The 26,757-nt window shown below is 35.5% G+C and overlaps 1 protein-coding gene and 1 non-coding gene across 2 annotated transcripts in view; one reads left to right on the forward strand and one right to left on the reverse strand.

Annotated features, from left to right (window-relative positions):
- EYS (eyes shut homolog) overlaps positions 1–26,757 on the reverse strand; it is a 1,553,129-nt gene that overhangs the window by 995,205 nt on the left and 531,167 nt on the right. Inside the window, exon 16 of the mRNA XM_055330595.1 lies at positions 5,777–5,922. Within this exon, the coding sequence (XP_055186570.1) occupies positions 5,777–5,922 (146 nt within the window). The remainder of the gene's footprint in view (positions 1–5,776; positions 5,923–26,757) is intronic.
- On the forward strand, positions 26,440–26,541 carry LOC129513174 (U6 spliceosomal RNA). Its single transcript, XR_008665160.1, has one exon. It is a non-coding gene; the product is annotated as a U6 spliceosomal RNA (small nuclear RNA).

The following is a 26,757-nucleotide window of genomic DNA, read 5'->3' on the forward strand; positions in this document are numbered from 1 at the left end:
GAAGTATTCTTAATGAACAAGAATTCTTGACAGACTGTGCATTTCCTACTCACTTCTTCAGGTAAGCTATGCCAACCTCTTATTCACTGCTTTACTTCTTTCCTCCTATGACCTCTGTCTTATCTTTGTACTAACTTTGTGCTGTGCTAGAGACCATATTGGTCTATTTATTTCCCCAAAGTTCCAATAACACACAATCACTTTATAGTATACTTTCACTAGAGGTCTGAAGTAATAATTTTTTTAAAAAGATTATATTTACTTATTCATGAGAGACACAGAAAGAGAGAGGCAGAGACACAGGCAGAGGGAGAAGCAGGGTCCATACAGGGAGTCCAATGTGGAACTCGAACTCGGGAATCAGGGATCACGCCCTGAGCCAAAGGCAGGCACTCAACCACTGAGCCACTCAGGGGTCCCTGAAGTAATAATTTACAGCAATTAGAAATACAGTTGAATTTTATACATTATTATCCTAAAAATGTGTTGGCTGTTTCTAACAAATATAACTATATAACTGTCCCTAAGGTTCTGGTTTACCAAAATCTTGTCAAATATCTTTCCTTGCTTGATGATCTCTATCTCCACCTCCGTCTCTTTCCAGGAAAAACAGTGAAAGAGAAAAGGCCATCACCAATGACATCTCAGATTTCTCCAATAAAATAGATATCTGTGCTCACTCACACACAGCACAGAAATAGCCAGTCGATGACTTTTCATTCACTCAGAGTTTTTGGTTAGCATTTTACTGGTTATCTCTTAGATATTAACTGATATTGGGAGAGTATTTGATACTAAACACACACACACACACACACACACACACACACACACACTCACATACACTCCTGTAAGAGATACGTGAAAAAAAGAAATCATACACAGAGGTAAGAATGAAATTTATAAAGTAAGATAATGCAAAGTATAAAATAATTGAAAACTCTATAAATATTATTATAAAGAGAAAACTTCGGGATCCCTGGGTGGCGCAGTGGTTTGGCCTTTGGCCCAGGGCGCGATCCTGGAGACCCCGGATCGAATCCCACGTCGGGCTCCCGGTGCATGGAGCCTGCTTCTCCCTCTGTCTGCGTCTCTGCCTCTCTCTCTCTCTCTGTGACTATCATAACTAAATAAAAAAAAATAAAAAAAAGAGAAAACTTCTACCAAGAAAAATTACAGGATGCCTTAAAAATATTAGACAAGTAAGAGCTTTTGGAAATTGAAAATGAGAGCCAAATGTTCTTTAACAATATAATAAAGGCATTGGAAGAAAATACAAATCTGCCAAAATGAGCAAAAATAAAATGAAAATAAAAAAGGAAAACATATGGTTATGATATTAACAGTGACATTTTTATTTACAAATTTTTGAAAAAGCATTTTGGGAGGAAGTAGTGGGGAAAAGTGCATATAACCTGGTGAATGGAAAAGATGATAACACAGCTAAATCTTTATTTTTCTACAGGACAAATTATTTAGATAATGTGGAAAATTGAAAAAAAAATCAAGAAATAGCAGTATTAAGTATGCCATTTAGAAATATGGAAGTAAGGAATGCCTGGGTGGTACATGCAGTTGGTTAAGTGTCTACCTCTTGGTTTCTGCTCAAGTAGTGATCTTGGGGTCATAAGATAGAGCCCCAAGTAGGGTTTCACACTCAGCACCTAGTTTACTTGAGATTTATCTCTCCCCACCTCCCTCTGCCACTCCTCCCTGCTCATGTTCTCTCTCTCTCTTTCTCTCAAATAAGGTTTAAAAAAAAAGAAATATGAAAGTAAAGACCAGAAGAAATATTTAAGAATATTAAAAGAAGTTGCTTCTAAACACAGGTTTGTTATATTTTCTATTTGCCCTAAAATATTATCTCTTCACTCCTTTAAGTGAAATCATGGCTAAGCACAGGTCCTACATTACACATAAGTGTGGAAATGAAAGCATTTTGCTGAATATGCAAATCCTGAAAATATTGAAACTTAGATTAGTCTTTGTACAATGTCCATATTTTTCCTAACTAGCAGACTGCTAGACTGTCAACAACACCTAGAATTCTTAAATGTTTCTCTCCTTGATTTGTGATATGATGATTATTTTTATATAGTTTTATATATACACTACGAAGAGTCTAATATCCTATGGAAATATCAAAGCTTATTCATTGGTTTAACCTCTTCCCTTAATGGTCCAGTTATATAAAATATTAAAATCTGTTATTAGGAAAATATATCATCTTTATAGGTTATTAAGTGTAATTTTGGTTCTTCATTTCTCTCTCAATCTACCACTTTATCTATACATGTATGTATGTGTGTACCAAAAGGCATGTCAATCTTAAACCAAAAAAGTTTTTCCATGGACCTACCTGGCTGCTCTATTTAAGTTTGCTTTCATAACTCCTAACCTTATTCCAGCCCTCATAAATCATTTTCCTATACAATTTTTCTTTATGGTAATTAAATGGTATAATTTACTGGTATCATGTTATAATGTCTCCTAGATATATCTATATTAAGGAGAGATATAACTGAATGAACTGTTTTATGGTCATAGCTTTCTAGTAGAAATATGAAAATTAAATCCCCCAACCCTTTCAGGAAACAGTGGGGGCAAGTTGCCAGTCTCTGATACACTTGGCCTGAAATGACAGCTGAACAAGTCAGAGTTGACTATCTATAGAGACATGTTGGCTACCCCAAACACTGCTTATTAAGTTCACCTGAAGGCTCATACTAGACCATCTAAGCAAGTGTGAAAACCCATTTTTACAATGACAAATTAGGTGGACGTTTGTAACTTTCCAATAATTCTTGAAATTAAGAAAGTGCATTCCTTTTAATAGGAGAAGCCTACAATAATTAACAAAAGAAAACCCCATATTGTGCTGAACAAAGTACACATTTTACTTGGAAAATAGGCCAAATTCACATTTAGAGACTTAATGGAAGCCCTTAAAGGAAGCCCATAGTGGAAGCCATTATGATTTAAATAAATCATAACTGGCCTTCCCATTAATCAATTACATAATATATGCTTTGTGTATGTATCTTTATGAGAGCATCACTCCAGAACAGCTTGAATCCCCAATGTGAAAGTAAATAAAAAATATTTCAGAACCCAATGAATCAGTGAGAGGGAGTTTCAGATTTTTTCATCAAAGATGGAATAGAAACCAGTCTGAGTCATCAATGATTAGTTTAGAGATACATCTTAATACTTATATATTGTTATTGTTCATCTATTCATGAACATTTATTGAGCTTGTAAGATATGCTGTATGTAGGCATGTCTCACCATCCCTCCTATGCAATCCTGATCTAATCTGTCACTTAAACTACAGCTGATCCTTGAACAACACAGTTTTGAAATGGATGGGTCACCTTAAGCACAATTTTTAAAAAGTAAATACAGTACTGTAAATGTACTTTGTCTTCTTTATGATTTTCTTAATAACATTTTCTTTCCCTAGCTTACTTTATTGCAAAACTACAGTATACAGTACAATATACAAAACATGTGTTAATTAACTGTTTTTATTATTGGTGAAGCTTCTGGTCAATGGGCTATTAGTAATATTTTGGAAGAGTCAAAAATCAAATGTGGATTTTCAAATGCAAGGGAGTCGGTGTCCCTAGTCCTCATGTTGTTCAGGAGCCAACTGTAATTCTAAAAGCCTCCTGATGTATCTCTCTGCTGCTGCAGAAACTGCACTCTATTCTTCACACAGGAGTCAGAGTCATTTAGTAAGCATGTAAGTGAGAAAAAGCCTTTTATTTTAAATCCCTCTCCTTCCTCAAGCTACTACCCCATTTCTTGCTTCTGTCTTAAATACATAAAAATCTTCCTTTAATAAATGATGCATATTCACTCTCAGCAATATAATTCTCTCACATTCTCTCTTAAATCTACTTCAAACAGACTTTTGCGCCCTCCACTCCAGCCAAACTGCTTCCTTGACAATGTCACTAATGACATTTGCATTGCATCTCCAGTGGTCAGTACTGAGTCCTTATTTTATTTGACCTAATAATAATATTTGACACTTGATCATTCTCTCTACTTGAAAGAATTTATACGGCTTTCTGCACTCCATTTCTCCTTGTTTTTCTTCCTGTATCACTGACTGCTCTTCTCAATTTCCTCCATAGGTTCTTCTTCCTCTCATGGACCCCTAAATATTGCAATGTCCCTGGGCTTAGTCTTTTGTCCTTTTCTCTATTCTATCTACATTCATTTATTTGTGGTCCTATCCAGTATTATAGTTGCGTATCTGATGACTCTCAAAATTTACATTTCCATTCCAGACTATGTCACACAACCAACTGTGTACTCAACTTCTCCACAGGGGTGTCTAACTGGCAAATCAATCTTAAATTTTGAAACAACACTAAGCACATTAGCTTTCAATAAAAATTGAGACATTGTGAAAATAAAGAACATGTTAATCCTTCAAACTTTACAATGAATCTAAAATATCAGATCGATGTGTGACATCAAATAATTTTACTAAATATGTTTCTCAGTCATATTGAGCTCAGCGTGTCATTTCTTGTTTTAACACTGTTAGCAAGCAATAAGCAGCAGAAAACAACAGCGTGGTGAGTGGCATTGCTAGGTAGTATCTATGGTCCCAAATAAAAATTCCAGTAATTTGGAATATGATGGGCAACAGGACACTTAGAAAGGATACTGTTTTGTGGCTAAAATTTATTGCCTCCTATTTACGTAACAAAATATGTAGATAAGGGTTTAATTTTCTTTTTTAATTTAAGCAGAGACTTTTGTGCATGTAACAATTGTTACCAAGGAAACCTCTGATACCATCAGGATTCCTCAGGAAAGACACATGTATATTCTTTGTTCGGGTCCTTAACTTTTTCTTACCTTTGATGACTTATCAGATGGAAATACTTATATATATATATATATATATATATATATATATATTTTATATTTTTTTTTACCAATTTTGCTTTCCAATCATATTTCTATTTTTCTAGTGTTTTTTTTTGACTCCTGCGAATATAGAATGTAACATTAGATTAGGCACACTTAACTAGTTTCCCTCAAGAAAGGAACCCGAAGGAGCCCAGTGGTGTAAAATTCAGCCAGTTAATAAATTGAAACTTAAGATTTCAATAATTTTTCCTGGATTCATTTAATTAATATTAGTATATGAAAATAATACAGCTTTTTGTATTTCATAAATGCAGTTTCTTAGCAGAGGTTTAGAGGGTTAATCCATTTTCCTTTCCATAGTTCTTGGTGACTTTTGCCTTTATATTTGGATAGCATTTATGCTGTAGAATAATTGATATTAAGACAGCTAACTCCAACCAAATTATATTTTTCTCCTAGAACTTTAAATTTACAATGGTTTCCTGATTTCTGGCATATAAGTATATTTAAAAGAGCTAAGTTTATTGTATTTTAATGATATTTATTATAATTGATATGACAGTATATTTTCTCTTAGATTATTCATATACTGATACTTCTTTGAATTATAACAATATAAACATAATTCAGGTGTTTCAATTAAAAAGCATAAAAGTGTAAAATACCTTCAAATACAATCCATATATTTCTTAGATGTTAGCAAATGATAAATTAAAATGCATAATTTTTGTTTTTTTTTTTTAATAAGAGACAAAGAGTCTCTTGCACTTCCTGTCCTACCTGCACATGTCAGGTTATTTCGGGTTCTGGAGAGTAAGTATAAGATTGCCATTAATTTATAGATAGCAATATGTTAATACAGACAGGGCAGATAAAGGTTTACCTGTATAACCAGGAGCACAGAGGCAGTTGTATCCAACAATTCTGCTGACACAATCTTCTCCATCTAGGCAAGGTGAGATTTCACATTCACTCATATCCAATTCACACAAAGATCCAGGGTACACTGTTTCACAATTGCACATAAATCTAGAGAAAAGTCAGAAAATGAGAAGTCACATGTAATGACAAAAAGCATTTCATTATATACATAACTCATATGTATATATTAAATTTTAGCCTTTTAATTTAAATAAATGGTAATATTTTCTCTTCATTTTTTTTCCTTGGAGAAATTATAATTGACCTTTGTTGGTTCACAACCTTGAAAGTTCCCCAAGTGAAATTTGAAACTGGTCCCTGCAGATACAAGGCAAGGAAAATCAGAAGAAAGAGGCAATCCACTCCAAATTGGTCAGTGACAGGTTTAATAAGCAAAGGAACTTTCATTCCACACTTGTCTTAGGCACCTACAAAACAAGTAGATTTTCATACCTGCTTCCCAAATTTTAAAAGTCTATTTAGAGGTATTAATGAGGATGTCATGTATGTAATCCAGATAATCTCACTAATACATTAATCTCTCAAGACTTTGTTACTGAAGTTGTTCCTAATTGGGAATAGTGGACAGAACATACATTCCAAAGACAAGGGAGAGAGTGAAGTGCCTCCTGACTGCCAAGACCCAGTTTGCAGATCAACATGAGGACATTTTATCTCAATGATTTCGTTAACAACCTTTAGATATTTTTCCCTTGATGTTCTTTACGTGAGAATTTTTTTTAATGAATGTATCTGGATAAATAATATCTTTGATAAATTCTATTGAGCTTAATTCTGTAATGTATATTTTATTATTATATAAATGTAAATATTTAATTATATCCTGTGTTAAAAATTCGAAGATTATTCTATCCATGGATTGAATTATATTTTTGATATTGAAAACCATCTGGGGCAGCCCCAGTGGTTCAGTGGTTTAGTGCCGCCTTCAGCCCAGGGCGTGATCCTGGAGACCCAGGATCAAGTCCCACATCGGGCTCCCTGCATGGAGCCTGCTTCTCCCTCTGCCTGTGTCTCTGCCTCTCTCTCTCTCTATGTCTCTCATGAATAAATAAAAAAAAATCTTTAAAAAATAAAAATAAAAATAAAATAAAAAAAAGAAAACCTTCTGGTTAAAAGATCGTTTTAGCAAAAACAATATCATTACTGCTTAATTATATTGACAGATGTTGGAGAAATTGGACATAATTCAATGGCTAGATGTCAGGTTCAAAGTATCATGCACTTAATAGAAGTGATTCCCAAGAGCCTTGCCATTGAGAAAGGTTTCCAGAAATTTCAACTGAACTTCCTTTCAATATCCAACTCTCCCCTCTTCATCTTAACATCAGCCTCTGATGAATCTGACTTACTGAGTTCAGGTATGTCCTCTGCACTTTAATTTGGAAATATTTCTTGCTCCTATGTGAATTTCTTTTTATTGATACAGATCCTGTCTCAAAGAGCCCTTGATTCTTTCCTTTATAGTCTATGCTGTAGCAACAATCTATATAACCATGTGGCAGACTCACCCTGAATTTATTTTTGGTCTATTCCTGGATATTGTGCTGAACATATTTTATCTCAACATCTATTCAGTCCATAGCTATCTGCCAGAAGATAGAAGACTAATTCTCCTGAGATGGAATTGTAACTAGCTTTAGTCATATATATGCAAAAAAAAAAAAATCTGTAAAACAACCACCAAATAACCTATGATAGTCCAATAAATAATGTTAAGAAAAGAAAGCAATAATTTAATCTTTTTTGTATTCATAGAAAAATATTAATGAAGGCAGAAAACTAATTCCTATAGAAGTAATTAAATTGAGAGAAAATGGATTTAGAAAAACAAGTTCTATATAGTTTTTTTCTTTCTCTTTTTGTAGAAATCTAAATAAAACTGCTTTACCAGATTTTCTTGTAATGCTTTTGAAATATTTTTATTCTGAGTTTTTGAGGAAAACTCTTTCTAATTAAATTCAGTTTCAACTATAATTGTAATTACAAAAACATAATCAATGGAAATCTAACATGCCCATGTTCCTCTTTTACTCATGCACCACATATTAACTGATTAAATGCCAGATGTCAGTCAAGTACCCAGGTTAAGTGTAATAAGGCTTCAGCTTATTTTTTAAAATTCTCTTGGAGAAGTTAGGGACTTTCACATGTAAACATTACAGTAAATATATGCCAATTGAGACAGGTGTACAACAGAGCTAAATGCTAGAGAAGGTGACAGGTAAGGCTTTGCTGGTTAGTCAAGAAAAAGTGGGGCTTTTGTATCAGTTGGACAGAAGGCTTCAAAATGCCATGTGACTAGGATATTGACCAAAATCCCTTTTTAGATTGATCCAATTACTATGAATCTTGAATTTGTGTTCAAATAGCAAAACTTTTTTCCATCTCCACTTTCTCTCTAGTATCTTGCAGTATAGTCCAGATAATGGAATGATTCTTTTAAATGCTTAAGATCAAGATATGTTTGTTAATGATACTCTCATTGATTGTTATTGTGTGTTTCCAGTAAATCAATAATGATTGTGAGGGATCAGAGAGTAGGTAGGAGTCAGATAGTGTTTTCAGTCGTAGCACTAAAAGGTGTGTCCAAGAAATAATTTTTTCATACTGATAGATTTGAAAATGATAGATTACTACAAAATATATCAGATAATGGCTCTGCTCTCAATTTATACATCTGCTGCAGATACTTAGGGCAGCTTTATCATACTTCCAGAAATTATAAAATCTATTCTTTACTCTGGAAGTTTGAATATTAGAAATTATTTTGCAATATCTTTCCTCTCAATGATAAAATTATAATAATGGTCATTGATTTTTCTCAGTCTATTATAAACAGAAATTTATTCATTAAATTTATAGACTTCTCTCTCTCACTGTGTCTCTTTCCCCTCTTTATCTCTTTTTGAAAACAAGGGAATATCCATATCCCTTGCCTTTTGCCACCCAGATTATGTTTTCTGTAATTATGAAAAAGTTCCTGAGTGGTTTCATGATCAAATCAGTACTTAGAATCTGGAGAATTCAACCAACTTAAAATAGGAGATATTCTCCATAGATGATTCTTAACTGAATCTGTCATCCCTTATAGTCTTTGCCAAATAGTGCTTTTCTAACTCCTCTTTTGCTCCACATTTACTAGATGATATTTAGCTATTAACATGGGCCTTTCTGGGGTGCCTGGGTGGCTCAGTTGGATAAGCATCTGCCTTCTGCTTGGGTCATGATCCCAGAGTCCTGAGATTGAACCCCACGTTGGGCTCCTTGCTCAGCCGGGAGCCTGCTTCTCCTTCTCTGCTGCTCCCCCTCCTTGTGCTCTCTCTCTCTGTCAAATAAATCAATTATCTTCAATTAAAAAAAAAAAAGACTGACTTTTCCTTTCAACTAGTTAATTCAATTTTATTTGCATCTAAATGGATTTATGACTTTTTATTTTATTCAGTGGGTCAAATATATAACTATTTTTATTTATTTCAAGCTCAATTTGTCTCTTGAGGCTTTCTCCTATATCCTTTTGATATCTCCATCATTCTTTGAATGTTCTCTTATTTTATAGCATTAAATGTTCCAGGTTTCTCTTATACATTTCTTTTTCTAGATCTGGATTTAGCCATTTCTCCTCGGAGCTCTGACTCCTTTAAGTGGAGAACGTTATTTAGAAACCAAGATAATTTCTATGTGTATGTGTATTTATGTATATGCATACATATAGTTGTATGTATATAACTGTGTTTCTGTGTATTCATTTGGTACATATATGTCCATATTTATATATAGTTTTGTGTATTATGTATACATGTGTATTATAAACATATACATATAAAATATGAGTTCATACTAACATCTCAATTCTAGTTTAACATAACAGGGTTCATTTTAGTCTAGTTGATTTCTATATTTGCAGTTCTTTTTGTAACAATGAGAAGCCTTGTTTTCATTATTTTAAACATATTATTTACTCGTTCCATCAGTTACATGAAATTTTTTGTCTTCTTTGTCTTCTTGTGGTGAAGGTATGAGCTTTTCTTTTGCTTTTATTTTTTTATTTGTTTGTACAGTCATCTTGAGGATGTATGAGAAGATTCAGATTTTCTCAACTACCCAGAATTCTCATTTGCTCATTTTCCAATTCTAGTTACCTCATGAGTTTTAGTTTCTTGGATCCTTTTATAATTTTACTAAACATTATATTCATTTATTATGTAATATTAGGGCAAATTTCCATGAAAATCAAATCTTTATTTCAGAATAGAGCATCTACCTTGAATCTCTGTGTCCAGTCTTTCCCAGAATACTTAAAATATACATGTACTCTCTCCTTTCCTCCTCCCACCTCCTTTTCTCTCTTTCCTGCCAATGCCCCCACACCTCCTCTCCTTCTCAAATAAGAGAGGCAGGCAAGTGCAGCACATTCTCAACCTGTTCTCTCTGCACCTACCCTGGCCCTTCAAACCATTAAAACAATCAAAGCACATGAGGCATGTCTGAAAGGAATTTCACCAGATTCCTCCTCCTACTGGCCTCCAACTAAAATATACAACCCCTTCAAGCTTTGGTGTATTTTTCCTTCCATTATTAGCTGCTAAGGGCCCTGTCTCTACATTACGCAGAAGAAATCTACCTAGAGAGGCAGAGACACAGGCAGAGGGAGAAGCAGGCTCCATGCATGGAGGCCAACGTGGGACTCGATTCCGGGTCTCCAGGATCACACCCCAGGCGGCAGGCGGCACTAAACCGCTGCGCCACTGGGGCTGCTCTAAAAATATTTGTCTTGAAGCAAGAATTAAGGCCATGAAATTTATAATATATTTTTGATAAAATGGAAATTTATAAATTAAATTCAAGGCTTTATTTCAAAAGTTTTAGTGGAATTAAATTTAAATAGGTTGTCAAATTATTGAACATTTTTTCTTCAAATTTCCTTTAATTTGATAGTGACCTAAAATTTTCCAGTTAGGTTTTCAAGATACTTTTCCAAAACTACAATGCATTTTAACAGGTGACTTCTAAATAAAGTTCAGTACATTGAAAAAAAGTAGTAGTAAACACCAGTAACTTTATTTTACATAAACTGGCATTGCCCTAATGAAAGGAGTTGGAAATATGCAAGATAATCACAGAGGCATGTAGCTCTAAAATGAGCCCCTGATTTACATTATTCTTAACATTATTCTTTTTTCTTGTTTTATCTTATTTCAGATAAGAAAGAAGTTAATAAGTAGAGAAATTGTGTTTATGCTTCTAGAAAGCTGTTATTTTAAAATATACCTATATTGATGAAATCATATGATACACTCTGATATATAAATATTTAATGAGTTTTAATTTAATTTTTGAGGGTTTTAACTTTAAAATTACTTATAATATTAAGATTTCATATATATTTCTTCCAAAAGATCATTTTATAAAAACCTAGAATCCAAAATTCTAAACTAAAACTATAGGCAGTTGCAGGAGAAACTTGATGATTAGAACATGTTAGCCTATGTTACAGCTATTCAACTTCTGAGATAATTTATAATACATTTTAATTCAATTTATACATCTTTCTTGTAATTCTATACTGCATTCCTGAACCATAGTTCTTGATAATAATGATATTTCTTAATCAATAAATGAGCAATATCTATTTTCATTTGTGATGTGGATAAGGATTCACACACTAAGATTTTTTTTCACACTAAAATTTTTGAAAAAGTTAAAGTTAAATAAATACTGTGGATAATATCAAAAAATTTCAAGCAGTTATAAGATACAAAAAACTCACTATCTATTCTTTTATATTTTTAATGGATAAAAGCACACTTAAGTATACAAACATAGATAATGAAAAGTAAACAATATTTGTAAAATTTGCACATGGAAAAACCACCAAATTTAATATTAATCTAAGAGAATATTTAACATACTATGATATGTGTAGTTTATTTATTTTTTTGTTTTAACTTAGCATCTTTAAGATGGTGTACTTTAAGGTGCTGTATATTCTCTGTATCTCAAGCCAAAGGATGAAGGAAAAGTTAACCAGTGTTTTCCTACATTTGCTGTACAGAGTGATTATCTTTCAAATAGTCTTTATTATGTCATTATTATAATTTTACTACACATGGATGTGGAAACAACAGGGTTATGGGAAAGTGTCCAGTAGAATGTAAACCATTTGGATTAGTAACTGGTTTTTAGGCAATTTACAGAAGATGTACAGATTTTTGTCTCTTAGTTAAATGTACATTAACCAGTCATTTCCAACTTTGAAATGCTAAAGAACTGCTAAACTCATGAACATCACACACCAATTGGTCACAATATTCTTGTTGACAATGATTTGTGTGTGATAATTACATCAGCCAACTGGAATTTTTCTTCTTCTATATTCTCTGAATGAACCAGACACTGCTATTGTAATTGTTCTGATGAATTCTTTCTCAACTGTAAATTTTTCATAGTTCAATATTATTGTCAGTGATCTAAATAAACTGATGACTGAGGCTTAAAAAGACATTAGTTCTAACAGATAACATATGTTCCAAATGTCAGAAAATGTCGATTGTAGTGTCCAGTGTTGCAATAGTTTGTAGTTGAACTGGGGCTGTCATCAAAATGCTGTCATATCTCAAGGAATTCATCTTTAAAGAATGTTCATTAGGATTAAGTATTAATTGTTGCAGTTTTCAGTTTCAATAACCAAAGGAGAGAATAGAACAGATTAAAAAATATAGATGTGATAATAAAGTACATTATATATTTTTACTATTTTTCTTGTGTGTCCATAGTTTAATTAGTGCTAAACATACAACAGTTGGTTTTAAATGACTTGTTAGATTATCTCAAAGGTTTTTAATGGCAAGTTAATATCAATATGCTAAAAACACACACTAAAAAAGGTACTTTATATCCAAAAACATATTCTTGGAAAACAGATGGGATATGAAAGTGTGATTACTTATTTTTCAACTGCTGATGATTTTGTTTGCCTTTGCAAGGTTTTAATGCATTGAAAATGGCTTTTCTTATAACAACTTAAACAAAGTAATTTTCTGAGAATAGAATAATCAACACCCATATACCCATCATCCATATTTAACACATCTCAATGTTTTTCCATGTTGCTGAATAGTTTTAAGGAAAATGTATAAAACATGTCTTTGAAAACCCTTGGTATACATAGAGATTCACTTTTCATTCCTTTCCACTGGTAGGAAATCACTATTCTTAGATTAATGTGCATTCTTCAAAACACGTTTTAAAATTTCATTAAATATTATATTAATATATCCAAAATAAAATAACTATGTACAAATCTATTAATATATGTACACAATTCATATAAGGAAAACTACAAAACTCTCATGAATGAAATCAAAGAAAAATTAAATGGAGAGATACTACATGTTCATGGATAGGAACACTATATTGTCAAAAGAAAAAAAAGGAACACTATATTGTCCAGATGTCAGTTCTGCCCCACTTGATCTCTAGGTTCAATGAAATCCCATCAAAATCCTAGCAAGTTATTTTGTGGATATTAATGAAACCATTCTAAAGATTATACAGAGAAGCAAAAGACTCAGAATTCAATATTGGAAAACAAAGTTAAAGGACAGACATTGCCTGACTTTAAGACTTATTAATAACCTACAGTAATCAAAACAGTGTGGTATTATCAAAAGAATAAAGAAATAGATCAATGAAACAGAATAGGGAGCTCAGAAATATACCCACATAAATACTGTCAAGTGATATTTGATGAAGGGGCAAAAGCAATTCAGTGGAGAAATGGTGGTTTTTTTCAATATATGGTTTTGGAACTGGATATCCACATTGAAGAATTTAAAAAAAAACTAGACCCACATATCTTAAAAATCCTTGTATAAATTAACTCAAAATGGAAAAAATGCTTGATGAAAAATGCAAAATTATAAGAATTCTGCAAAGAAAGGAGGAAGTCTTGTTGATTTTGGGTCTGGTTGTGTTTTTAGATATGACATCAGGGTATGATCTATGAAAGAAAGAATTGATAAGATAGGCTTAATTCACATTAAAATTTCTGTCTGTCAAAGACGATGTCAGGAGAATGACAAGAAAAGCCAGACAGGAAGAAGATATTTGCAAAAGACATATAAAACAAAGAATTATTATCCAAAATATACAAATATTTAAAATTCAACAAGAAAATAAGCAATCCAATTTAAAAAAAAATAGGCTCATGTCTTAACAGCTCACCAAAGAAGCTCTACTGATGTCAAATAAGCATATAAAGAGATGTTCCACATCATATGTCATGAGGGAGATGCAAATCAAAACAAGATATCACTACACACTTTTTAGAATAGCCAAAATCCTGAATAGCGACAATACCAAGTGCTCATAAGAATACCAAGTGAAGCAAAAGGAGCTCTTGTTCGCTGGTGGGGGGAATGCAAAATTGTACAGCCAATTTGGGAAATGGTTTGTCAGTTTCTTACATAATATTTTACTAAATAGTATGTTATATATATATGTTATTCTGATACTTTCTTTTCAGTTCAATAATATATTTCAATAAACACTCAAGTGATATATATTCCTATCATTTTATTTACAGTACATAATAGTTTTCTGTTTATTAGTATATCACATTTTTATTTATTTAGATTGTTTCTAAATGTTCACCATCATAAACATACCACAAATGTATGCATATCTCCTTTTGCATTCAAGATTTTCTCTAGGTATACACATGAGGTTTATAACAATTTCCTCAAGATAGTTCTCTTATGAGCAGTAGATAAAATTCACTTTAGAAGGACATAAAATATCTCATTTTATTTCAGGTTTCCTAATTATGTGTTTACTAATCATTTATTTTTCTTCCTCTTAAATTGCTTCTTCCTGTTCTTTGCTATGTTTTGTTATGTACTCTTAAGTTTAAACTGATTTGAGCCAATACTTAGTTCATTTTTCTGTGGGCTTCTATTCAATTATCACTAACAGTTTATTGCCTCAAACATAAGCCAGAGAAAGCTTGTGAGGCTCTGTCCAAATACAGATTTAAAAAAGAAAAGGCTGCTATGTTGATGGTATTTTTAAAATGGACTTTATTTTTCTAGATTAATGTTCACAGCAAAATTAAGAAGACAGTGCAGAGTTCCCATATAGTGCCACTTTATATTCAAACCACCGCCCACTATCAGTATTTCCCACCAGTGGTACCTTGTATTATGACTGATGAAACTACACTGATATCATTATCATTTAAAGTCCATAGTTAATATTAGCATACACTCTTGGTTGTACATTCTATGCATTTTGACAAATGTATAATGGCATGTGTCCATCTATAATATCATACATAATAGCTTTATTGCCCTAAATATCCTTTGAGATCCACCTATTTATCCCTCCTTACTCTCTAATTCCTGGAACTACAATCTCTTTATTATCCCCAATGTTTTGCCCTTTTCAGATTGTTATATAGTTGGAATCATACTCTATGTAAGCTTTTATAGATTGGCTTCTTTCATTTAGTAATATGTATTTAAGATTCCTCCACATGTCTTCATGGCCTGATAGCTCGCTTTCTTTTTAGTGCTGCATGATATTCCATTGTCTGAACATACCACAACTTATTTACCCTTTCACTTACTGATAGGCATCTTGGTTGCTTCCAAGTGCTGGCAATTATGAATAAAGCTGCTATGAACATCTGAGTGTTCTTTTTTTTTTAAGATTTTATTTATTCATGAGAGACACAGAGAAAGAGAGAGGCAGAGACACAGGCAGAGGGAGGAGCAGGCTCCATGCAGGGAGCCCAACACGGGACTCGTTCCCAGGTCTCCAGGATCACCCCATGGACTGAAGGCAGAGCTAAACCACTGGGCCACCGGGGCTGCCCTGGGTGTTAGTTTTTGAGTGGACCTAAGTTTTAACTCATTTGGGTAAAAACCAAGTAGTGTGATTTTTGGATCATATTGTAAGTTTTGCAAAAATCTGCCAAACTGCCTTTCAGAGCAGCTGCCATTTCTTTTTTATCCAGAAAGAAATTACTGTGGGATTCCAAATATTTCCTGTTTATTATACAATTATCTTCAAAGGATATCTCTGAATAGTTACCTCCATTTCCTTTCTTACATTTTCAGTTTCTGGGGAGGGCCTCTGGATAAAGCTGATGGCACCAGGTGTTTCAACACTAATCAAGTAGTCAAAGGTCACATCCAGAAACCCCCAACATTTATTTCTTATCAGGAAGAGGCTGGTTCAGTCATGGCTCAGTCAGTATACTGTATTGGCAGCAGTTTTTCCTATATGCGAGCCAAGCTTGAGGATTAATATTTATAAAAATTCTTCAGCATGTTGATTGCAGATTGTTCACCATTAGTATTTGGTTATTTTGCATAAAGCTTTTTAGGATATTCTCGGTTTGATAAACACTTTGATGTCATCAGCTAGATTGACCAGTCAACATCAACTTTATAATCAAATCAGTTCTCTGTAAATGAACTCATAGTTCTTGTGTTCATGAATCTACCATGAGGGTTCTCTTTTAAGTAGAGGGCATTTTGGCTGACTTCCTCCTCTAACTCTTTGAGATCTCAAACTGGAACTTGGAAAACTGGTCTTTAGAAACCATATAATTAACTGATGTGAAATACCTTCATTTAGATTTGTAAGATCATTTTGATTTTACTATTCATTTCATTCAAGTCTCTGACTTTGAGCTGTCTCTTAAGTCCCATGCAGGGAAAATTAGGAACGCCAGTTAATGCCCCATGCTTCTCTGCATGTTTTCTGTGAGCTTAATTTCTAGTTACTAATCCTATTTTCTATTTGGTTGATAGCATTTTTTAATCTTAAATTTTTACCACTCTTCTTCTGAACCACAGCTTCGTCATGGGAATAGTGTTTGCCCCACACTTTCAAACATGGCTACAATTATTATTATTATTATTATTATTATTATTATTATTATTATTTGCTCAAGGATCTATAGGTAAGGATGGAGGGCACTATTTCAGAGCCTAGGGCTTAAGAGAGTTTGCATGGTTTTTGCTTGTGCTCTTGAACTTCTGCAACTCTGTGAGAACATGCTAGTCCAAGAAAAATGAGAAATACTTGGAGTACAGCCATTTCAGCTGACTTAACAGGCTCTGAAGCATTTCTTCCACAGCTACGTCCTAGAGAAACTTAGATGAACCCAGCCTATATTATAGCCAAATACCAGTAAGCCATGGATGTGAAAATATTAATAAATAATAACTACTTTTAAACACTGAATTTTCAGTTTCTGCTAAACAACAATCACAAACCAGTATAGCTTGTATAGTAACTTTGAAGGAGTTCATACCCCTCTGTAAACAAGGGATAGATATGGCAAAGGAACTTAAATCTGTGAATTCACTTTAATCGTCATAAACTTCTGTTTCTTATAGAATCTGTGCTTCTTTGCACACAAGCCTTCTTCTAAATGCTGCTGAAGGAGTTGACTTATAAAATGTTGCCAGTTTTCCCTGGCCCATTCCCCAACATTTCTCATTGGTTCTAACTCATAAAAAGGGTTAGATTCCAACTTTGCTGATGGGAACACTTAACTGGAAACAGCTAGCCTATACCCTAGAATAATCCCACCAAATCTGTATTGTCACAAAGTTGGAGAGCATGTGTGGGACTGACTCTAAGGTAGATATAAAACTTAAATGAGTTAAACTTAAATGAGTTAAATGAGGATGGGGAGAGAAGATTCAATGTGCTAATATTAGCATCCAAGTATGGTGCTAAATAAATTGGCTAATCCAAAACAGGACTTAATTCCAGCTTAGATTGGTGAAGCAGAAGTGCCAGAGAATTATTGGTATATATTAGAAGGAATAGTTCATAGGCTTATTGTTATGGAAACGTTTAAATGGATCTATCATGTGTAAGCTGTTCGTTTACCCATTAATTTCTATCCCAAGAGAATACAGAGAGCATCCCTACCTCCTAGGAAGAAACTCCATTCACCCAGGAGGACATTCCATTCACTAAGATCAAGAACAGGGATCGTGAGAGTGCCACTAAGTGTCTTGATGAACTCTGTGGTGTTGTTCTTTACAGGCTGGTGATAATGCGAGATGCTACAGCTGAGTTCTCTGATATAAATTAGAATAATGAGATCCAAGGATGGATAAAAACTATTGGATATGCTTGACTATCAGATTAAAAAAAAATGAGCAAATAGCCCCATAAATCAGAGAAACAGATGGTGATTGGTGGACTCAGACATCTTGATAGTGGCTAGTCAGTGATGAGTTTCTAGAAATAAAATACATGGACAATCTGGTATAGGGCTATTCACATATATAGAATTAATTATGTAGGTCTGCAGAACAGAAACACAATTCAGTCTGCCTTTGTAGGGATTCCTACCCTCTTACACAATTTCAGACCTATGCTATGTCATGGACTAAGTGCCTCAACTGAAGGGTAGTAGCTCCTTTTGAAGAAAAATCTTGACATTTAGTCACAGGTGTTCCAGAGGGTTCTGAGGCCATATACCAGTGTGATTATTCACTGATGAAAGATAAGAGTTTTTAGATAATGACTCTGAACTTATGCTTCCCTTTGAAATACCACTGTTCCACCATTAGGAGTACATAATTATTTAGGTCTAGTAGATGGATCATAAATCCATCTTTTGTTGTTTTGTTTGGTTTTGCTTTATTTTCCTCCACAGTCCTTAAATATGTGGTGTAGTCAATATTCTTAGTAGTAGAATCTCCACATGGGAATGAGCCATTATGCAGGAAAGCCCAACTGAAAGATCTTGAAATTCCCCTTTGGACTTATCAAGATTTTAAACTGAAATCAATTCTGTTTCCCTATGGGACTTGTTGTGATTATTCTCCTCTTCAAAGGCTTTTGAGTTAGAAGAGTGATGATTCAAAGCATGTCTTCATTAACTTCACTCGATGGGACATTGCAAAAGCCAGATGACCACAGAAAATAATAAAAATAATAAAAATAATAAAAATTCTAAATGTTAGATCTCTACTAAGATAAACAAATGTAGCCCTTGGTGCCTGAATAGCAATGGTGACCTGGCAAATGAGTATTTTTTTTATCCTAATCAATCTGTATCCTATCCAGTTGAATCTGTCCCAACCATTTGTTTTTTTTTTTTTTGAAAGATATTTTTAAAGACCTACATAAAGACATATCAATTCTCTTCAAATTGGTCTACAAATTCAATATTCAATGAAATCCTAATGAAAATTCAACCTGGTCTTTGTTTGTTTAGGTATAGGGATTTACACAGTACATGTTGATTGTAACAGAAAAAAAAAAAAAAAACTGTCAAAAACAACTAAAGCTTCCTGAAGAAGATAGGAAATGAGATTTCTTGCCTTACCAGTATTGAGATATTTCAAAGGTAAGTAATTAAGATTTATGATGCTGGCATATGGGTGGCTAATTGAATTAAGGAAACAGACTAAGGGCAAAGAAATAGACATATTTGTATATGGGTACTTGACCTGCAATCAGGAAGGCATTGCAGATCAGGCCAAGCAGTAAAGTGACAGAAGAACTTATTCAGTACATATAGTAAGCACAATTGGTTAATTAAATGGAAAAATGAACTTAAAATTCCTATCTTATGACATACACACAGATGTACAATTTCCACGTAATTTAAGTATGAAGGATGAAATGTTAAATATTACCAAATGAAATATAAGCAAATATTTTTTGTCCCAGAATAAACTTTTTTTTTATAAATTAATTTTTATTGGTGTTCAATTTACCAACATACAAAATAACACCCAGTGCTCATCCCGTCAAGTGTCCCCCTCCGTGCCCGTCACCCATTCACCCCCACCCCCTGCCCTCCTCCCCTTCCACCACCCCTAGTTCATTTCCCAGAGTTAGAAGTCTTTATGTTCTGTGTCCCTTTCTGATATCTCCCACACATTTCTTCTCCCTTCCCTTATATTCCCCTTCACTATTATTCATATTCCCCAAATGAGTGAGAACATACACTGTTTGTCCTTCTCCGATTGACTTACTTCACTCAGCATAATACCCTCCAGTTCCATCCACGTTGAAGCAAATGGTGGGTATTTGTTGTTTCTAATGGCTGAGTAATATTCCATTGTATACATAAACCACATCTTCTTTATCCATTCATCTTTCGATGGGCACCGAGGCTCCTTCCACAGTTTGGCTATTGTGGACATGGCTGCTAGAAACATCGGGGTGCAGGTGCCCCGGCGTTTCATTGCATCTGAATCTTCGGGGTAAATCCCTAACAGTGCAATTGCTGGGTCGTAGGGCAGGTCTATTTTTAATTCTTTGAGGAACCTCCACACAGTTTTCCAGAGTGGCTGCACCAGTTCACATTCCCACCAACAGTGTAAGAGGGTTCCCTTTTCTCCACATCCTCTCCAACATTTGTTGTTTCCTGCCTTATTAATTTTCCCCATTCTCACTGGTGTGAGGTGGTATCTCATTGTGGTTTTGATTTGTATTTCCCTGATGGCAAGTGATGCAGAGCATTTTCTCATGTGCATGTTGGCCGTGTCTATGTCTTCCTCTGTGAGATTTCTCTTCATGTCTTTTGCCCATTTCATGATTGGATTGTTTGTTTCTTTGGTGTTGAGTTTAATAAGTTCTTTATAGATTTTGGAAACTAGCCCTTTATATGATATGTTATTTGCAAATATCTTCTCCCATTCTGTAGGTTGTCTTTGAGTTTTGTTGACTGTATCCTTTGCTGTGCAAAAGCTTCTTATCTTGATGAAGTCCCAATAGTTCATTTCTGCTTTTGTTTCTTTTGCCTTCGTGGATGTATCTTGCAAGAAGTTACTGTGGCCAAGTTCAAAAAGGGTGTTGCCTGTGTTCTCCTCTAGGATTTTGATGGAGTCTTGTCTCACATTTAAATCTTTCATCCATTTTGAGTTTATCTTTGTGTATGGTGCAAGAGAGTGGTCTAGTTTCATTCTTCTGCATGTGGATGACCAATTTTCCCAGCACCATTTATTGAAGAGACTGTCTTTCTTCCAGTGGATCGTCTTTCCTCCTTTGTCGAATATTAGTTGACCATAAAGTTCAGGGTCCATTTCTGGATTCTCTATTCTGTTCCATTGGTCTATGTGTCTGTTTTTGTGCCAGTACCACACTGTCTTGATGACCACAGCTTTGTAGTACAACCTGAAATCTGGCATTGTGATGCCCCCAGCTATGGTTTTCTTTTTTAAAATTCCCCTGGCTATTCGGGGTCTTTTCTGATTCCACACAAATCTTAAAATAATTTGTTCTAAGTCTCTGAAAAAAGTCCATGGTATTTTGATAGGGATTGCATTGAACGTGTAAATTGCCCTGGGTAGCATTGACATTTTCACAATATTAATTCTGCCAATCCATGAGCATGGAATATTTTTCCATCTCTTTGTGTCTTCCTCAATTTCTTTCAGAAGTGTTCTATAGTTTTTAGGGTATAGATCCTTTACCTCTTTGGTTAGGTTTATTCCTAGGTATCTTATGCTTTTGGGTGCAATTGTAAATGGGATTGACTCCTTAATTTCTCTTTCTTCAGTCTCATTGTTAGTGTATAGGAATGCCATTGACTTCTGGGCATTGATTTTGTATCCTGCCACGCTACCAAATTGCTGTATGAGTTCTAGCAATCTTGGGGTGGAGGCTTTTGGGTTTTCTATGTAGAGTATCATGTCATCGGCGAAGAGGGAGAGTTTGACTTCTTCTTTGCCAATTTGAATGCCTTTAATGTCTTTTTGTTGTCTGATTGCTGAGGCTAGGACTTCCAATACTATGTTGAATAGCAGTGGTGAGAGTGGACATCCCTGTCTGGTTCCTGATCTTAGGGGAAAGGCTCCCAGTGCTTCCCCATTGAGAATGATATTTGCTGTGGGCTTTTCGTAGATGGCTTTTAAGACATCGAGGAAAGTTCCCTCTATCCCTACACTCTGAAGAGTTTTGATCAGGAATGGATGCTGTATTTTGTCAAATGCTTTCTCTGCATCTAATGAGAGGATCATATGGTTCTTGGTTTTTCTCTTGCTGATATGATGAATCACATTGATTGTTTTACGAGTGTTGAACCAGCCTTGCATCCCGGGGATAAATCCTACTTGGTCATGGTGAATAATTTTCTTAATGTGTTGTTGGATCCTATTGGCTAGTATCTTGTTGAGAATTTTTGCATCCATGTTCATCAGGGATATTGGTCTGTAATTCTCCTTTTTGGTGGGGTCTTTGTCTGGTTTTGGAATTAAGGTGATGCTGGCCTCATAGAATGAATTTGGAAGTACTCCATCTCTTTCTATCTTTCCAAACAGCTTTAGTAGAATAGGTATGATTTCTTCTTTAAACGTTTGATAGAATTCCCCTGGGAAGCCATCTGGCCCTGGACTCTTGTGTCTTGGGAGGTTTTTGATGACTTCTTCAATTTCCTCCCTGGTTATTGGCCTGTTCAGGTTTTCTATTTCTTCCTGCTCCAGTTTTGGTAGTTTGTGGCTTTCCAGGAATGCGTCCATTTCTTCTAGATTGCCTAATTTATTGGCGTAGAGCTGTTCATAATATGTTTTTAAAATCGTTTGTATTTCCTTGGTGTTGGTAGTGATCTCTCCTTTCTCATTCATGATTTTATTAATTTGAGTCTTCTCTCTCTTCTTTTTAATAAGGTTGGCTAATGGTTTATCTATCTTATTAATTCTTTCAAAGAACCAACTCCTGGTTCTATTGATCTGTTCCACAGTTCTTCTGGTCTCAATTTCGTTGAGTTCTGCTCGAATTTTAATTAACTCTCTTCTTCTGCTGGGCGTCGGGTCGATTTGCTGCTTCTTCTCTAGCTCCTTTATGTGTAAGGTTAGCTTTTGTATTTGAGTTCTTTCCAGTTTTTGAATGGATGCTTGTATTGCGATGTATTTCCCCCTCAGGACTGCTTTTGCTGCATCCCAAAGATTTTGAACGGTTGTATCTTCATTCTCATTAGTTTCCATGAATCTTTTTAATTTTTCCTTAATTTCCTGGTTGACCCTTTTATCTTTTAGCAGGATGGTCCTTAACCTCCATGTGTTTGATGTCCAAACTTCTTGTTGTGATTGAGTTCTAATTTCAAGGAGTTATGGTCTGAGAATATGCAGGGGACAATCCCAATCTTTTGGTATCGGTTCAGACCCGATTTGTGACCCAGTATGTGGTCTATTCTGGAAAAAGTTCCATGTGCACTTGAGAAGAATGTGTATTCAGTTGAGTTTGGATGTAAAGTTCTGTAGATATCTGTGAAATCTATCTGGTCCAGTGTATCATTTAAAGCTCTCGTTTCTTTGGAGATGTTGTGTTTAGAAGACCTATCAAGGGTAGAGAGAGCTAGATTGAAGTCACCAAGTATAAGTGTATTATTATCTAAGTATTTCTTCACTTTGGTTAATAATTCGTTTAAGTATTTGGCAGCTCCCACATTCGGGGCATATATATTGAGGATTGTTAAGTCCTCTTGTTGGATAGATCCTTTAAGTATGATATAGTGTCCCTCTTCGTCTCTCACTACTGTCTTCGGAGTGAATTTTAGTTTATCTGATATAAGGATGGCTACCCCTGCTTTCTTTTGAGAACCATTTGAATGGTAAATGGTTCTCCAACCTTTTATTTTCAGGTTGTAGGTGTCCTTCTGTCTAAAATGAGTCTCTTGTAGACAGCAAATAGATGGGTCCTGCTTTTTTATCCAGTCTGAAACCCTGCGCCTTTTGATGGGGTCATTAAGCCCGTTCACGTTCAGAGTTACTATTGACAGATAAGAGTTTAGTGTCATCATGATATCTATTTAGTCCTTGTTTTTGTGGATTGTTCCACTGAACTTCTTCTTAAAGGGGAATTTTAAGAGTCCCCCTTAAAATTTCTTGCAGAGCTGGTTTGGAGGTCACATATTCTTTCAGTTCCTGCCTGTCTTGGAAGCTCTTTATCTCTCCTTCCATTTTGAATGAGAGCCTTGCTGGATAAAGTATTCTTGGTTGCATGTTCTTCTCATTTAGGACCCTGAATATATCCTGCCAGCCCTTTCTGGCCTGCCACGTCTCTGTGGAGAGGTCTGCTGTTACCCTAATATTCCTCCCCATGAAAGTCAGGGACTTCTTGTCTCTTGCTGCTTTAAGGATCTTCTCTTTATCTTTGGAATTTGCAAGCTTCACTATTAGATGTCGAGGTGTTGAACGGTTTTTATTGATTTTAGGGGGGGATCTCTCTATTTCCTGGATCTGAATGCCTGTTTCCCTTCCCAGATTGGGAAAGTTTTCAGCTAGGATTTGTTCAAATACATATTCTGGCCCTCTGTCCCTTTCGGCGCCCTCGGGAACCCCAATTAAACGTAGGTTTTTCTTCCTTAGGGTGTCATTTAATTCCCTTAATCTGTCTTCATGGTCCTTTAATTGTTTGTCTCTTTTTTTCCTCAGTTTCCCTCTTTGCCATTAACTTGTCTTCTATGTCACTCACTCGTTCTTCCACCTCGTTAACCCTCGTCGTTAGGACTTCTAGTTTGGATTGCATCTCATTCAGTTGATTTTTAATTTCTGCCTGATTGGATCTAAATTCTGCAGTCATGAAGTCTCGTGAGTCCTTAATGCTTTTTTCTAGAGCCACCAGTAGCTGTATAATAGTGCTTCTGAATTGGCTTTCTGACATTGAATTGTAATCCAGATTTTGTAGCTCTGTGGGAGAGAGGGCTGTTTCTGATTCTTTCTTTTGAGGTGAGGTTTTCCTTCTAGTCATTTTGCTCAGTGCGGAGTGGCCAAAAACAAGTTGTATTGGGAAAAGGAGAGAAAGAGAGAGAAGGAAAGAAAAGAGAAAAAGAAAAAAGAAAAAGAAAAGAAAAAGGAAAGAAGAGAAGAAAAAGAAAGAAAGGTGAAAAAAAAAGGGGGGTGGGGGAAGCAATCAGAAATCAAAAAGAAAAGAAAAAAGAAAAGAAAAAAAAAACACGGGGGAGTATTTCTGTAGACTTTAAGTCCCTTGCCTTCCCCTGGAACTGGTCCGTCCAGCTGGTCTTCTGGGGGAGGGGCCTGTTGCGCTGATTTTCAGGTGTTAGCACTTGGGGGAGCTGCTCTGCCCCTGCCTGCTGCAGGGCTCAGCGGGGGTTGTTTACCCCGTGAGGTCTCAGGAGGAACAGTTGCAGTTGCTATGGCAACTCTGGAAGCCTGGATTCAGCCTCCGCAGGAACTACGGGGCTCGGGGCTCTCGGCTTTCCATCTGCAGGGACTGGAGGCTCCGGGGCGGGGCCGCTGATCTGCTCACTTCGGGGCAGGAGCGTCCTTGCTGTCCTGGGCCCTCCCGGCCTCTGCCTGTCCCGGGGGGAGGCCGGATCCTGGGCTGTGTCCCGGCGCCCTGTGCTCCGGGGCCTGCGCTGGTGGATTCGCGCTCCCGCCCCGCAGCCCCCTCCGCGGAGCCGCCGCCCGAGCCCCTCCGAGCTGCTCCGGCCCCGCCGTGCGCGCTGCAGCCCTTAGGGAGCTCGGCGCACTCTCTCGGGGCGCAGGTGTCTGTTAGTGTCCCCGGGAGCCGAGGGCATCCCCGCCCTCCTGGGTCCTGCTCCACCTCCCTGCGGGCCCCTTCCCCCGGGAAGGATGGTGCAGCTCCTGCTCCTCCGGGACGGGGCTCTCCTGTCCTGGGGACACTCGCCCCGGCCTCAGCCCGGCTCCTCGCGGGGCCCCTCCCCCTCGGAGGCCTTTTGTTCCTTTATTTCTCTTTCCCCGTCTTCCTACCTTGATAGAAGCGTGAACTCCTCTCACTGTAGCATTCTAGCTGGTCTCTCTTTAAATCTCAGGCCGAATTCGTAGATTTTCAGGATGGTTTGAAGGTTATCTAGGTAATTTGTTGGGGACAGGTGATTTGGGGACCCCACTCTTCTGCCATCTTGCCCCTCCTGCCCCTTGTCCCAGAATAAACTTTTTTAAAAATATTGAACCACTCGAATCCCTGCAATAAATCTTACTTGATTGTACTGAATGATTCCTTTTAATTTATTATTGGATTGAGTTGCTGTTGAGGATTTTTGTATCTATGTTCATCAGACATACTGATCTGCAGTTTTCTTTTTTTTATGCTATCTTTATCTGGTTTTGTTTTCGGGGTAATGCTGGCCTCATAGAATGCATTTGGAAGTTTTCCTTCCTCTTCTAGTTTGATAAGAATAGCTATTAGCTCTTCTTTAAATAAACATTTTAAACAAGACGAAAAAGGCAAGCCATAAGTCAACTGATTAATTTGTTTATATTAAAATTAAAGTTTAGCACTCAAAACTTATCATAGAGGAGGTAAAATGTCAAGCCACAATCAATAGAAGTGCAAGTAATGAAATTTTCATTTTCAGTAAGTACAATTAATGAAAGCAATAACAATAAAAATATGTAACAAGTCTTGCAAACCAAGAAGAAGAAAACATGAATGAGGAGATGCCATAAATAGGCATTTCTAGAAAGGAAAAGCTAAATATCTTAGAATGGATGAAGAAATGCTTAAACTCAACTTATGATGGGAATACAGAAAAAAAATACAGATATATAATTTTATACACAGCAGATAAGCCCAAATGGAATATCTAAGAATGCAAATAGGGACACTTATTCACTTTCATTAGTTGATTATGTGTTTCGGCAGCACACATACTAAAATTGGAACAAAACAGAGAAGATTAGCTGACCCCAACTCAAGGATAATATGCAAATTCATGAAGCATTCCATATATTTTGACTGCTACCTCTGAAACCAATAATACATTGTATGTTAATTAATTGAATTTAAGTTAAAAAATAAAACAACACTGTCTAATACAAAATAAGTAAAATATTTAGATTTTTAAAGAGGGTGTGAATTTTCCTTTTTCAAACTGAAATGGAAAAAAAATGATGTAATATATGTGAAAACATCTATCCGATTGTCCAACTATTGCATTTCTAGCCATGA

The sequence above is a fragment of the Nyctereutes procyonoides genome, unplaced genomic scaffold (genome assembly GCF_905146905.1).
Source record: "Nyctereutes procyonoides isolate TBG_1078 unplaced genomic scaffold, NYPRO_anot_genome, whole genome shotgun sequence".
Taxonomy (NCBI): Eukaryota; Metazoa; Chordata; class Mammalia; order Carnivora; family Canidae; genus Nyctereutes; species Nyctereutes procyonoides.